This window comes from Ptychodera flava, chromosome 5 (genome assembly GCF_041260155.1).
Source record: "Ptychodera flava strain L36383 chromosome 5, AS_Pfla_20210202, whole genome shotgun sequence".
Taxonomy (NCBI): Eukaryota; Metazoa; Hemichordata; class Enteropneusta; family Ptychoderidae; genus Ptychodera; species Ptychodera flava.
Window position 1 is genome coordinate 16,405,931 of NC_091932.1, and position 15,225 is coordinate 16,421,155.

The 15,225-nt window shown below is 38.4% G+C and overlaps 1 protein-coding gene across 1 annotated transcript in view; it reads left to right on the forward strand.

The window, feature by feature from the left end:
• LOC139133137 (microtubule-actin cross-linking factor 1-like) overlaps positions 1 to 15,225 on the forward strand; it is a 92,358-nt gene that overhangs the window by 45,669 nt on the left and 31,464 nt on the right. The window contains 18 exon segments of the mRNA XM_070699558.1: positions 1,797 to 2,129; positions 2,523 to 2,685; positions 2,907 to 3,073; positions 3,226 to 3,555; positions 3,996 to 4,146; positions 4,606 to 4,775; positions 5,162 to 5,491; positions 5,925 to 6,038; positions 6,684 to 6,707; positions 8,197 to 8,409; positions 8,859 to 9,020; positions 9,337 to 9,507; positions 10,207 to 10,533; positions 10,981 to 11,307; positions 12,999 to 13,083; positions 13,677 to 13,906; positions 14,285 to 14,491; positions 14,813 to 14,938. Coding sequence (XP_070555659.1) covers positions 1,797 to 2,129; positions 2,523 to 2,685; positions 2,907 to 3,073; positions 3,226 to 3,555; positions 3,996 to 4,146; positions 4,606 to 4,775; positions 5,162 to 5,491; positions 5,925 to 6,038; positions 6,684 to 6,707; positions 8,197 to 8,409; positions 8,859 to 9,020; positions 9,337 to 9,507; positions 10,207 to 10,533; positions 10,981 to 11,307; positions 12,999 to 13,083; positions 13,677 to 13,906; positions 14,285 to 14,491; positions 14,813 to 14,938 — 3,630 coding nt within the window.

Below are 15,225 nucleotides of genomic sequence, written 5' to 3' on the forward strand. Positions count from 1 at the left end.
GTATTTACCATATTTGACTTTGAAGATTATCACTATAGATGAGCTTCAAAACTGCATAAATTTGTTTCTACAAATTTCGTCCGCAAAGTTGCTATTGCAAGCAGTCATGTTGTTTTAGATTTTTTTTTTCAGTCGGGCAAAACAGAACTTTACTACAGTCAATGACAGCGTCAAAACTTATCACATTTACCAAAATAGCCTCAGCTATCACGTTACTTGTAATGGCGAAATCAAATTACCAGCTGATTTACTTGTTGGTCAATGGAATTTTTACCCGATGTACAAAGTAATCTAAGTATATTTTAATAGTCGTTTCTGTTCACTTCAAGATCAAGTCATTGAGTATCATCTTTTCTTTGCCAATGTTATTCTCAAATAAAGGGTGAAAATCGTTTGAAAATGTTGCACTTATGTTTTTGTGGTAATGTTGAAAAATTGCAGATCAAAATGTTCACCACTCAATTTGTTGCATAAATACATGTACTGGTTGAATACCATGCATTCTTGTGTGCTGAAACAGCAACGTCTTTGAATACACAGGGGCTCCAGTCTATTAATATAAATGTCAGACGGATATCCTGGAATTCAGCCAAGACCGGGTTGTTTTTTTATTTTCATCAGAAATTGTGTAATATTGCTAACTTTTTCTGGAAATTGGAGATTAATTTAGATCACAATTATTGCAGTTGATATAAATAAAGCATTCATTCCAAAATAGTATGTTGAAAATAAGATTTGTATCAAAATTTTGTGAAGTTTTCCTCCTATGGAAGCGACAAGAATGTCAGGTGGCAAATTATGGCTGACCTACATTTGACAGATAGATATTTCAATGTATCAGTCCTAGCAGTTGCCAGTAGTGTTATCCCCATTGAACATTTCAGTACAGGTACTCAGTAGCATTTGTAATATTTATCAGTTGAAGAAGGAAAAAGTTGAAAAATGTTAAAAAAAAATATTGCCTCTACTTTCGCCAATCCGACCTTCACGCAGCAATCCTATGACCTTTTGCCTGGTTATACAAAATTGATGCAATTGACTGGACAACATCCTAGACATACCAGAAGGCTTCAGACTCTGGTGTCACACCACAGGATTGTTTATAAATCAGATCCTATACACAGAGGAGAATTGATAAAACCTGCCGACTGCAATGCCGGGAATGTCAGTCTGTGTGCAGACTCTAACCACAGATAAAACATTTGGTATTTTTCTTTATCAATTTACAAAAGCTCAGCGATAAACGTGTCCTCATGTACGGTATTTGACGATATAAATTTCTTGAGCCAGCTTGATGGACTCCAAAGCAGCCATGAATAGTTATGGTAATGGGGAGGTGATTCTGTGTGAAACAAAGGCCGGCATTTACTATTTGGAAATGCAACAACTCGCAGTGTTTCTCAAAATTGTTGCATAAATTTCAGTCACCAGGACAGAAGTACAAATAACAGATAGATAAATAAATCATGTTCCAGAAATGAATGAACTTTTTTTATTAAACTTTATTGTTATTATCTAGTTTCCAATTACTACAGAGGAGTAGAATGTTTTTTTTCAAAACATAATATGCCAAACATTATCATTGTTAAAATGACTTGAAGGGGAAATGTGGTTTCTTTTTTAGAACATCTGTAGGGGCAGAATGAAAACAAAAATCAAAATAATAATTATTTTAGTGCGAGAACCAAACAAAAAAAAATTAGAAACTTGTGGTTTGAACGTTTCAGAGAAAATTTATAAGTGCTTAACAAAGCCATAGAATCGGAAAATCATGGGTCGGATGAATTCTTTTTCAGGTCATTCTTGACGAATTTGAAGGCAATGAATACCAGATAGAAGAAGTCAACAAAGCCGGCGATGCCATCTTGAGTAAACTCCCGACAGACGTGAGGGAAGAATCCCCAGTCAAGGCGCAACTTGATGAAGTCAACGAGAAATGGAACAACCTGAAAGGAGGGCTGGAAGACAGGGGGAAGAAGATCGACAAAGTTCTTGAAGAAAGCGAAATATTCCATGACACTCTGAAGGAGCTACTGGATTGGTTGGCAGACATCAATGGCAGGGTGAAAAACCTGTCACCGGTCAGTACGAATCCAGCCATCGTCAGCAAACAAATCCAGGAAACAAAGGTAAACAAAGATATTGTCCCCTCTTTTTTGCTGTCCATGACCCATATTTATGTAAATGGAATGGTCCTTCCATAGTTATAATATCTGTTGGTACATACCATATTGTATTGTAAGGGAACTGTTGCCTCTGCAAATGGAGAATGCTGAGCTCAGTGATTATAGTGCTTGCACTCACTGTCTCATTCACATACACAAGTTGACACACACTGAAAAAAATTATGAATTTTCTGTGTGCTTTTATATATAATTTTGTTGAATAAAACCAAAAAAGACAAGAAAGGTACATTATCAGAATGATATATCGTACATGGATGTAAACAGTTTCACAGTGACAGATGTATGTTCTAAGTTTAAACGTTCATTCTATGTGTCAAACTTTTTTTTCCTTGTTAGGACCTCCAAGAGGAAGCCGACAAGAAGAAACCGGACCTCGCCAAACTTCAAGAGAAATTCCGAGCCGTAGACGATCTTGTAGATGAACCAGCAAGCAAAGCAGACCTGAAGAGGAAATTAGACACAGTGGCTAAACCGTACGACGAACTGTGTCAGAAATTAGGTACGACAAGATGCAAGATGTAAATTCAACTCAATAAATTCAAACTGAAGTACAGATTATAAATGTTAATATACAGAGACAACCAAACATTTCAACATCATGCGAGATTGCAGCATCCTACAATTTCAAAATCATACACATCAAAACCACTTTAAAGTCAGATTACGGCCCATGAAACCCTTTTTTAAAGTATTCTTTCTCATTGTTTGTTTTCAATGAAGATGAACGTGTTGGTAAACTTCAAGCTGCATTGCTGCAGTCCAAAGACTTTGAGGATACCTGTGATGGCCTTCTGAAGTGGTTAGACGAAAAGGGCGAAGAACTAACTAGTATTGAACCTGTCGATGCTAAACCTGAAAAGGTCAAGTTACAAGTCCAACAACATGAGGTATGTGTTATACACACCAATTGAAATGTTCTGGGAATAAATAGTCGATATGTATATTTTGTTTCATATAAGGCACTTTGGCCTGATTTCAAAAATGATTACCTTTTTCACGAAGTATGGATTGTTTAAAAGTTTTTGCTCTACGTTCGCAGCCCGTTGCCAAGGAGATCACGCAACAAGAACCATCATTTGAGCAAGTGGCTGAAAAGGCAGAGAAGATGCTTCTAGAAGCTCAGCCTGGTCCCGAGTACGACAGTCTCAAGGACAAGATTGACAAGCTCAAGACAAAATGGGACGACGTTAGCGGTAAATCGGACGCAAGGCAGAGCAAACTCAAGGACGTCGAAGGACTGGCCGACAGGTACAATGACGAGATGAAGAGGATGTTGCCATGGTTACAGGAGGCTGAAGAGAAGCTGGCATCACAGGAGCCGGTCAGCATGAACGTGGATGATGCAAAGAAACAGAAGGATGATGCCAAGGTAATGTGACAGAACTCTGAAGACTTACTAATAAGAATAGTCAGCCCAGACCTGATGATTTTAGGGCTAATTATGTGCAGCGTTGAATAAGCTGTTATCCAATTGGGTAGCTGAATCTTACCAACATAATGAAAACAATACAAATAGACTCCCTAAGTTGCTGTGAATAGTTACAATAGACCAGTCAGAGAAAGAGCTTATTCAACGCTGCACATCAGCAGTGATTTTAGTAACATGCTTGTCTTGGGGTGTCCTTCATAATTAACTAATGGATGCATACCCCTATAGGATAATGCTAATTTGTAAGATGGCTGAGCTTAAACCAAGTATTCTTCAGAAACAAGTTGTTGGAAGTTTTATCAACAAGCTCCATTGCTTTTGAACTTCACACAGATTTTAATAACCATCCAAAAATTTATAATTCTGTTGTTTCCTGACAGGCACTTGACAGTGATGCCACCGCCCACAAACCAAACGTTGACAACTTGGACGCAGCTGCCAAGAAACTTGCAGATGTGAGTGAGATTGGCGGTGATGACGTCTTGAAAGATGCCAAGGATGTCATTGACAGATTTGACAAAGTTAGCAAAGGTAAGCAAATCACAGTACAACATTACCCTGGCCACATTCTCCATGTGATCTTCAAATAGAGATTTCAATATCTGCATTCTATTCTGACATTACTTTAACCCTATCACAACGATCATTTTGTAATTCCAGTTCGCCATTTGACAGTCTTGCAAGCGCTGGAAATATATATTTCAGCCATGACAAATGAATATTTAATTCATTCATTCATTCATTCAGTATTCATTACTATAACAATAAATGAATGAACTGAAATAAATAAATAAATAATTTCAATACATAATTACTGACCTATACTGAATATGGAAAACGTGGCATTTAGTATTTTTCAAGAGTACTTTATAGACTGAAGTCCAAACCAATCGTAACCACAGCACCATGTTATCTCAACAAAATTTCTCACAAATTGATGGATCTTTTATTCAACACTTGCTGATGCGATTTTCTTTTTGAAAAAAAAAGACGCTGCAGACAGGAAAGATGTCACCGATGGGCATCTCAAGGGCTTGCAAGCATTCTTGAATGCCCTGAAAGACACCCAGGACGAACTCGGCAAGTGCGAGGACAAACTGGCAACTCACGATAAACTTGGACCTGAAGCGAAGGAGACCAAACACCTGGACAAGATCAAGGTGAATGTTGTTATTGATGCCACGACTGTGGAATCAAACCGTCAACGGGATAAATGTTATGTTTTATGGCATATCAGTTGTGGGACCTTTGTTAGGCAGGAATTGGTAATAAGCATTTGATGCATTTCAAACCAGCTACTAAGGATAGGATGTGTTGGACCATATAGATTTCAAAAATCACAGAAAAAATTGAATTGTATTGTTTGACCCAAAGTGACCACATTTGACAACCACCGTCTCTTGGTTGATATCATAGTATTTATCTCTGCAACACTTTATGTGTCTTGGCAACAATGCAACACTAATGTTATGATCACCGTAACAGACATGAATTGCATGTATGTAAATAGGAGAAAAGTCATGAAAATGAGAATTTCCCTCCACAGGATTTGAAATCTGAAGTTACCAAACTCAAACCTAAAGTGGACGAGGTGAGTGACATTGGCAACATGGTTATCGACAAAGCTCCCGAGGGCAGCGATACTTCACCGATCAAGGAAGAAGTCGACGCCGTCGTTGCCCGTCACGATGTCCTCACCCAAGCCGTTGCTGACCGCCTCAAGGATCTGGAGACAGCGTCCGAGGAAGTGGGTCAGTTCCAGAACAAACTCAGAGACCTGCAGTCAAATCTGATCGACTTGGAAGACAAGTTTGATCAGATGACGGCAATCGGACGAGACGAGGATACTGTCAGAAAACAAATGGATGAAGTAATGGTAAGTTCTACCGTGATCAATATTCATTGACAGGGAATATTTAGCAAAATTTTGCTGCATGTAATTAAGGTAAAATGCGCCTCGAAATGAAAACTTAATAAACTTTTGCTCAAACTTTCAGGAAGGAATCTTTAAACCATTCCCTTTCGAAATGAGGAATAAAAACAAGGAGTCGCTGTGCAAAGTTTGGTACGAGAGAAACAAATTAACTGACATAGTATTTCAAATTCAAAATGGCCGCCATCCTGGTGTTAACTCTGTGGAGAAAAGTATGTATTGGAATAAACCACTTCAACATGCATTGATAGGGAATGTAGACTTTATACAATTAATAAAAATAGAGCAAGATTTCGATGCATGTAGTTAATAGCAGAATTAATACCAAGCAGTAAACTTTATAAAAATTCAACTCTTTTTGGGTGTTTTCTCGTAGGAACTACAAGACAACCTGAAGAAGCGGACGAGCGATATTGAGAATGAACATGCAACCTTACAAGAACTTATCAGCAAAGGTTTCACAGCAGAGCCACAAGCTCTTCAAGACCAGGTGAGAAATGTTTCAAACATACGACCCATCTACCCCAATACCATTGCATCAGCTTTAATCTGCCGTATATGGTGTTGACAAATCTCCATATTTGGTGTGTGGGAGTGTTCCGTATTTGGTATGAAACTCCATAGGTCACGATTCCTATCAGTTTTGGTCGCCAGGCTGCACACCTATATGTTCAAGCCTTGGTCGGTCAATCAAATAGGATAGGTCAAATATCAAAGTTCATTTTACAGAGATTATTAAGTCATTTCATACACTGCTTACAGTCTCGATCTGTATGTCCTGTCATGTTTGATATTTGCTTGTTTTGGTTGTTACCAGAGATCCATGTCCTGCCTCGTGTTTGATACATTTTTGTAATATGTGTGTGGGTCTGTATTAAAACCTTGCATAACAAAATATTCCGGATATCTTCTGTCGTGTTGAAAGTCTCAATTCAACCAGCTGCCAGATATTTACAACTCTGTACAAAAATAATATCTTGTTTCCTCATCTCCGGAATTTACCGAATCCTTTTTTCTGAGCTCATAACATTTGCCCACTATAGCGTCTTTTCTGTTTGTCTGTTTTTAACAATGTTGCTGATAAAAACGTCTGTGCTTCATGTCCCAATGTCTTTCTTCCTCTTCCATTGGACAGCGATCAGCTGAGCAGAAGGAACAGGTAAAATGTGCCGCAATCGATAACTTAAAGTCCTCTGCATGCCTCTCTTTTCTAAATGTTCTTTGTACATCTACATTTATTTCAACATTTTATTTTTCAGCGTACAGTACCTATCCTGTACTAACAGCGCCCTCTCCTTCCAAACTTTTGTTTTTTGTATTTCAGAAACAACTGCATGCTCCCCATTTCCAATTTTAAATCTGTATGGTCAGGGCCTTTGAAGAAATCATGAAAATAATTTTTCCCATTTAGAGCAAGAACGTGAAATCAGAGCAAAAGCGTATCACTTGCAGTACTTGGTTAATTTAATATTAATTTGATCTTGACTCATGTATCACATCAAAGATAAGACAGTTTTTAGTGGTGTTTCTCCGGGTGACGTAAAAATGGGAAAAGACAATTTTTGATTTCTTCGTGGGCCCTAACTGTCAGCTCTGTCAAAACCACATCAGAACCATTTTCACAGATGACAGTGCAGCATTCCGTGGCATGATATTGATCTGGCTGTAGGTGTCACCAAGGGAGTGTATGCCTTGAAAGACAAAGGTTTTATTAACCTTTGCTCAAATTTTCCTACAGGAAACTTTTAAGCCTTTCTTTTTTCATGTTCAAGAATAAAAACCAGCTTAGGTGTCACTGTACAAATCTTAAACATAGAGAAACAAATTATTTAAACATTTTAAGACTGTGCGACAGTGCTGCATCAATCTCTGTCGGTTCTGAAGTGGTTTATTTCTGCCAGTAAATGACTGGTACATGAAACATCGTAATTTGTAAGATTTGTTCATTTTCATCTAAAAGACAAGGAACAAAAGTGGCAAATTTCAGATTGAAAAATAACATTATAGTGATCACTACAGTCCCATCTTAACAACTCCCTCCCCCCTCCCACCTTCCATTTATCATGTAAATGGTTTGAGTAAATCTCAGAAATTTGTCAAAACGTGCCATTGTGTACAGGATATGGGAGGGATAAATGAAAAAAATTAATACCTTGAAAGAGAATTTTATTTTCCTGACAATTTTTTCAAATCCACTGTGTTTAAGCTTGGATACTTCCTTGGAATTCAAAGTGTTCCAAGAAAAGTTTAGATTTGCACATTTTCCTGGCTATATTCTGTCAAGCATGGCTCTTCTTTGTATTTTCTGTTTTTCAGTTTTATATATTTCATGTAATTTTTTTTGTTTTGTACAGATTTATCTCGTTGCCATGTGGAGTTAAGAGTGAAATGCTGTCAATTTTTAAAACTGTAAACATCATCAGGCAAATGACGTTTTCTGAAGATTTTATTTTGAAAGAAATGGTCTCATTTGCAGAACTTGAAAATGCAAATGAAAAAATATTGTGAAAAGAAGTGATTTTGAAAATTCACTACATTAAAAGTGTTGTAAAAGAAGTTCAGCTATTTCTTCCCAAGTTCATCAAACCTGAATTCATCGGCAACTCAGCCTGACACAAACTTTGCTTCTGTTTTTTCAACAAAAAAAGATTGAAAACTTAAAGAAGAGGAGCAACAGACTGACAGATCGCCTCAACAACCGAAAAGAAGACCTCAACAACACTCTGGAGAAACTACAAGACTTCTACCTGGCACTGTCCGACGTGAATGACGGCCTGACTTCCGCAGAGAAGGTCTTGGGCTCGCAGAAACCAGTTGGCACAGATGTGGACACGGTCAAGTCACAGCAAGACGATTTCAAGGTCAGCCGATTTTGCGAGCTCAGAAAAATAAAATTAGTAATGCAGCAATTATTGAGATAGAAAACATTTAAAGAAGAATGCCATCTTTGATAGTATTTTGATGATCTTTACTTTAATCTGAGAAGTAAATTCCATCCCCCCATGATAGTAGTCTTTCTATTGGTCACCAAAGCACTACTTATGCCTTTCATATACCAGTAATTGTTGCACATTGAGGTCAATTTCTATAGTATAACTGTTAACAGTAAATATATATCATGAAACTTTTGACATAGATTATCATCAGTATCTGAATCTCACAATATCTCGACATAGACCAACTTCGAATGTATAATTGCCACTGTCTTCGTTTCACATGTCAGACTTTGTTGAAAAGTGGCCGTACAGTAAAATTATAAAATCTAGAGGGCTTTGAACAAAAAGTTTACTTTTTTTTTACATTTTTGCAGAAATTCCAAAACGACCAGTATGACCCACTGTCTGACAAGGTCAGTGAGGTGAACAAGACAGGACAAGGTCTGATTCAGAGTGCCTCACCAGGTGTGAGTACCAAGAAGATGGAAGATGACCTTGAAGCCATGAACAACAGGTGGAAGAAACTGACAACAGAGGTAAACTTACCTTTCTTTTCGTATTCAAAGACCTTCCAGTGTTCCAGAACAAAAAAATTGGGTGAGATTTCTCATCTTTGAAGATCTTCTCTTCCTAAATGTGGAAGCCACATTGCCCATACCTTAACCTTCTCACCCCTATCCTACATTGAACAGGTCCACAATCTTCATTGATAACAATGGGTTCAGGCCAAACCATGGTGCTGGCAGGGTTGAAAAAGCAAACGTTTGGACGTATGTGTATTGAAACAGGAATAAAGGGGTTTTGTTTGTAAATTTGATTTCTAACTGATTTCTACTTTCTCTCCTTGTGCAGACATCAGACAGGGACAGCAAGATCAACAATGCACTGCTACAATGTGGCAAGTTCAACGAAGCTCTCATGTCCATACTGGATTGGCTACAAGATACAGAGGAGCTAATGGCCAATCAGAAAGACCCGTCCGCAGACTACAAGGTTGTCAAGGCTCAGCTGTCTGAACAGAAGGTGAGGAAAGAAAAGATATGAAGCTATACTGTGCAGTGTGCTGCCCAGAAACTTCACAGACCAAGAGACTTTTAGTCAATAAGACTACAGCAGACAAATGTACACTTTTGAAAAAGAAGTTAATTTCTCATGTAGAAGTTTCTTGTAATTGTTAATCGTGTCTAGTCATAGTCACTGTGTATTGACATACTGGTGGAGTTCGGTAGCCAGATGTAGCTGACAAAAAAACCCTTACGCACCAAATATTTGAAAAATATAAAACCAGCTGCTGGTCAAACAATTCATTGTCCTGAATAAAACACAGCAATACTGACGATCATACACTTAAGAATTTTGTTGATACATACCGTGTGTAACATTGGTGCAAGAGAGTCTTAACTGACAGTTTTTGTTGAAAGCTTGGTTTCTCTAAAAATCGCCTAGAATGACTTATGGCATTGGAAAAAAATTTAACAAAAGTATAATCTTTGTGTACAACTATCACACAATATTTATCAGAAAATGTTTCATATTCGTATTATGACTACAATTATTAAAACATTCAGTTTTTTTGGTGTCTCTTTCAAATATGGAAATTTGCAGATACGACCTTACACCACTGACGAGACGACTTGTGAATTGTTGTACAAGCACAGAATGTTTCAAAAGATTTATCGAGGACTTCAAAAGTGAGAATTTTTTTTTTGTTTTGTTCACCAGTTGTTCGATAAGCTGATAGCCGACAAGAAGAACAGCCTGGAGTCTGTCAAAGACATGGGAGTGAAAATGATGGAGGGATCAGACCCCCAGGACAAAGACAAGATAGCGGAACAGCTGAATGACTTACAGAAGAGGTGGGATACCCTGAACGACACAGCAGACAACCGACGCAAGAAGCTTGAAGATCTCCTCGAGGTCGCCAAGGCGTTCCAAGACAAGGCAGAACCTCTGGCGGAATGGATCGAAAAGACGGAAAAGAAACTTTCTGCAGAAGAGCCCCTCGGATCCACACCAGAGAAAATTGAGGAGCAAATTAAGGATCACAAGGTATGGTATATGTGGTATTATGGTTCTGAACTCGAAATTATTATTGATAGGTTTGAGTGTTTCGAGATGTGTTCGTTGTGTCATAAAGTGAGAATATTTTAATTGTAGTGTAACTAGTTGCTGTATTCTTTGTTCATTGAAGTAAATGCGTAGATATCCCATACCATGTTGATAAGAACCAGTGAAAAGAGTGAGTGAGTGAGTGAGTGAGTTAGTATTAGTCTTGTGAACAGTTACATCATGTCACAGATATTATCAATGCTGAACTAGTGCAGAGACTTAATATGTTATATACGGTGGTATATTGTGCAGTTGTTTTTGCATGTATTGTAATCCAGTGTAGTATACCCTGTTCTGTGTAATGTAGCTAAGTTGGAGCGTTGTAACTCGTAAAGTTGATGTCCTCTCTCTCAATGTTACCTCCTACCCAACCCAACTAACAAACAGGCATTGACCGATGATGTGGCCAATCACAAGGAGCCCATGGATCAGGTGACCCAGATTGGCCAATCGCTTAAAGATCTGGTGTCGCCCGAGGATGGCGAGGCCTTGCAGGACAAGATAGACAATATGCAAATTAGATACGATGAGCTTTGCGATAAAGCTGATCGAAGGGAGAAACTCTTGGCCCAGGCGCTCAAAAACGTTGAAAAGTTTGGCGCCAATGAGCAAGACCTCATGCAGTGGCTGACTGAGACGCAAGAGAAACTGAACAACCTGAAGCCGATATCTATCGAACCGGAGGAAATCCGGACCCAGCTGGAAGAGCACACGGTACTGTTCCACCTGCATGAATGAACATCTCGGGTGGTCTGTCGGAATCAACTGCTGTCTTCCAGAACTCTTATCTCTTCCAAACTTCTCTTCTCTTTTCCGTGAACTCCTTTCCCAACAGTTAACTGGAACTCATACTTCGGGACTCCGGCGTTTATGATAACACTGCCCTCACTCTTCCTGCATAGTTGTAACGTTTCTCACTTTTCCCACAATTCCTCGATGAAGCTTAAAAAACTGTCCATAGTGTATATGTGAATATCTAATAAAATTTGAACTCAAGATTCTGACAAACTTGTAACCAAATGAAAATAACACAATCTTGCCGGTGTTGTTGGTATTTCTAGTGACTTATATTTTTTCAACCAAAATATCTCTGAACAAAGAAATCTCCACAATATACTCACAATTTTGGACTTGCTGTAACTTGGTGGAACATACTCCATAAGTGCGTCATTGATACAGAGTTTCAAGTTCTGCAAAACTTTACCACTATCAGTTTGCTATATGTTGCCATAATCTCTTGATGTAACCAAATAAGAGAAATTAATTCAAACTCATTCAGGTGTAGGTTTATTTCCAGAAAGCCGATTTTCTTCAACCACATACTACGACAGTTTTTCAAGCTTCTGCATCTGCCCTTGCATGTCACAAATAATTTTTTGCATGACTCTCCTCACAGTTCATACTGCACATCTTGGGTATCAAGGCAATCGCAAAGGGACTATTTTCTTCCAGCGCATTCTCTTCCAGCCACACTTCTTTTGGTGTAAATGGATATTTCTTTTTTTCACTGTTTTAGTTCCTGTAATTGCTTTTAAAGTTTTTTTTTATTCACAGTTCATTTGTAATTGGGTACACATTTTAATGTAGTTGCACCCTTTTTTGTGAGTTTGTGCATAGAAGTAAATATGGCGTTGTTTTTAGAGCCAGAAATCACTCAATCACCATGGTTGCAACAATTCTGATTAAAAAAAAAGTGTGATTAATCCGTTTCAAGGTTCACCAAAATGGCTGTTCACCACTAACAAATACGTATTTCACAAAAAACCCACACAACAGAAACGCACCAGCAGTTTTCATTCATAAATGCACCATTTTATAATCACAATCGACTTTTGTTTAAAAAAAAATCACTGCAAATTGTTTTTCATGACTGTAGAAGTTACCAGTTAACTCTTTCAAAACAAAACAGTAAACTCCACAAGGTGAAGTCATGGTAACCCATACATAACCCGTGGATTGACCCCCATAACCAATGTACACTAACGGCGGAAGAAGACGACATTACACGAAGGACGTACACGTCACATTTCAGAGGATTTTCATCCGGGTGCACTACATACACGATCAATGCACTCTTCCATTGCCATTCGTTCATTTCTTACATTTCAAATAATCGAAATATATCACATCCTTTCATAGTTTGTGTCGTTTGTTAATGGACGTACAATTAAAATAGATCAAACGGACTGTGAAATTATGCACACATGGATGTACCAGTATGTAAATGAGCACTTCTAGAGCGTTGTATATGGTACTGGAAGGGTTAAATAACATGCAAACACACCTAATCAATGTTTAATTTTTTTGTGTCAATACACTCTATGTCAGTGGGTAGCACAATAACAGGAAAAGCGTGTTTTGTTTCTATCAGTAGGTTTCACTCTCGCGAAAAACTTTTCTTTCAGGTGTTGGACGATGAAATCAAAAAGCACAAGTCGGATGTCGATGACGCGATTGCTGCCGGACATGAACTCATCAAGCACTGTACAGGTGAGGACCTGATGCATGATGTGGAGATGTGCCTGTCACTGACAGATGCAAAAATTTGCATGTCAAAGACAGATGAATGCATATTATGTAGAGATGTTAAAAAAATTACTGTGAACATAATCCCCAGTGTGTCATCACGAGGTGCTATTTTTCTTCCATGTCAAAAAAATTCTAGATTTCAATAATATGTGGTTTTCAGCTGCTTCTTATTGTTTTACCTGTGAATGAGTTAAAAGACAAGTCATTCTGATTTTAAAACTTTAGCATACACCTATTTTGAAAGTATTAGTGAAAGGTAAAATCTTTGCTCAGTCAACACCAAACTTTTAATATACAATCCTATTTGGCAAGACTACAGTACACTGCGCCCATCAAGTATAATTCAACACTGTCCTAGGGGGTATGTTTGTATTTACTCATCAAGAGAGGCATCCTCAGATAAGTGCTGATTAATACCATATGGAAAAATTAGCCTGGTGTACATCAGGTTTGCCTCACGATTGTTTTCAATGGTGTGGATTCAGTTATCTACAAATATGACATCGATCAATGTTTCCCCATCTTCAAAAAATGAAATCTTGAACTTGTCACAGGTTCTGAGGTGCTTTCAGTGGAACAGAAACTCGACTCAATCAAAGAACAGTACGCCGACATCTGTGGCAAGAGCGACGATCGCATGCACGAGCTTGAAAATGCCAAGACCTACGCGAGCCGATTCCATGAGGCTCACGCCAAGCTCGTCGCGTGGTTAGATTCTGTTGAAGACGATGTGAAGAACTTTGACACCAGTGCGCCAGCTGAAGAACAGAAAGTCAAGCATGAGGTAAACATATTTGAAAATCCATTCTAGGTTTCCAACAAGTGTGAAATCTGAAAATGCTGTTTTCAATATCATATAGCACCAGAAAATAAACAATGGCATGAATATTTTTATGAAAATTGAAGGAACATATGATGTGTCACACTAAAAAAGCGATGAATATGTTGTTGAAAATTGAAGAAACGTGGGATTATGTCACACATGGTTTCATTTGCCTGAGCAATGCTTTACAAATGTGGCAGTGTAATCGTGTGGGTAAAATATTTGATGATCATTTCAAAAGCAAAGATCCCATGGTATTCTATGAATGTCACGGTAAAATGACCATAAGGAAGTCCGTAGTACATATATTGAAATATTTTACTTGATTGCGATTTTCAGAAACTGCAAACTCAAGCCGACGAGATGAAACCAAATCTTGACACAATCAACGAGACCGGGCCGAAACTCAGGGACTTGGTCGATGAGAAGGAAGCTAAGGAACTGAAGGAGAAGATCACGTCGGACAACAAGCGATACGACGACGTCGTCCAGAAACTCAAAGATGTGGAGTACAAACTGATAGCGCTGCTAGAAGGTGCACAGAAGGTGAGGAGATTCACATCCATCCCATTGGTACAATGGTTTGGTCTGTTAGACAGTAGGACTATTCCACTGAGCCTACAATGTAGGGATATGCAGCATCAGAGAATGGTGTGCTTGCACACCTTATACTGTGTTACATGTCTGCAAGTGCTGGGAATTTTCAGGAATATAAATCATTTTCTTCATCATGTTTGATAAACAACTGCAATATACAAACTGTTGTAAGTTTCAAAAATCAGTTGAAATGATTGCTGGGTAAGAAAAAGTAGCAAACTAGTTCAATGGCTAACATGTGTCAACTACTGTATTGTTTTCTTGTAACAGATCACAGACAGCCTTGACGAGATGGTGGTCTGGCTGCAAGAGCTGGAGAAGATGTTGAAAGAGCTGTGCAAGGAACCCATCGATGTAGAACCTGATGGAACCAAGAAACAGCTGAAGGCTATGAAGGTGAGCTTTTGTTCTGATTTGTGTGAAACAAATTGACGTTGAGTTTTACAGTAAAAGTCCGAAGTAGTTCCGGAGTTCATAAACTCCCAGGAAGTCCTGGAATAGGCCCTTGAAAATGAAATTGAGTTATTGAAAGTCCCTGAGGTCGAGGTTAGAGTCATCTCCATGGCTTACACGTACCATGTTGTGAGGGATGCTAAAATCCTCGGAAAACAATCCCGTCAGGCCCTATTCACTGGAAGCTGATTTGAAGTGCTAACCAGACACCAGGCCTGACACATGAAAAG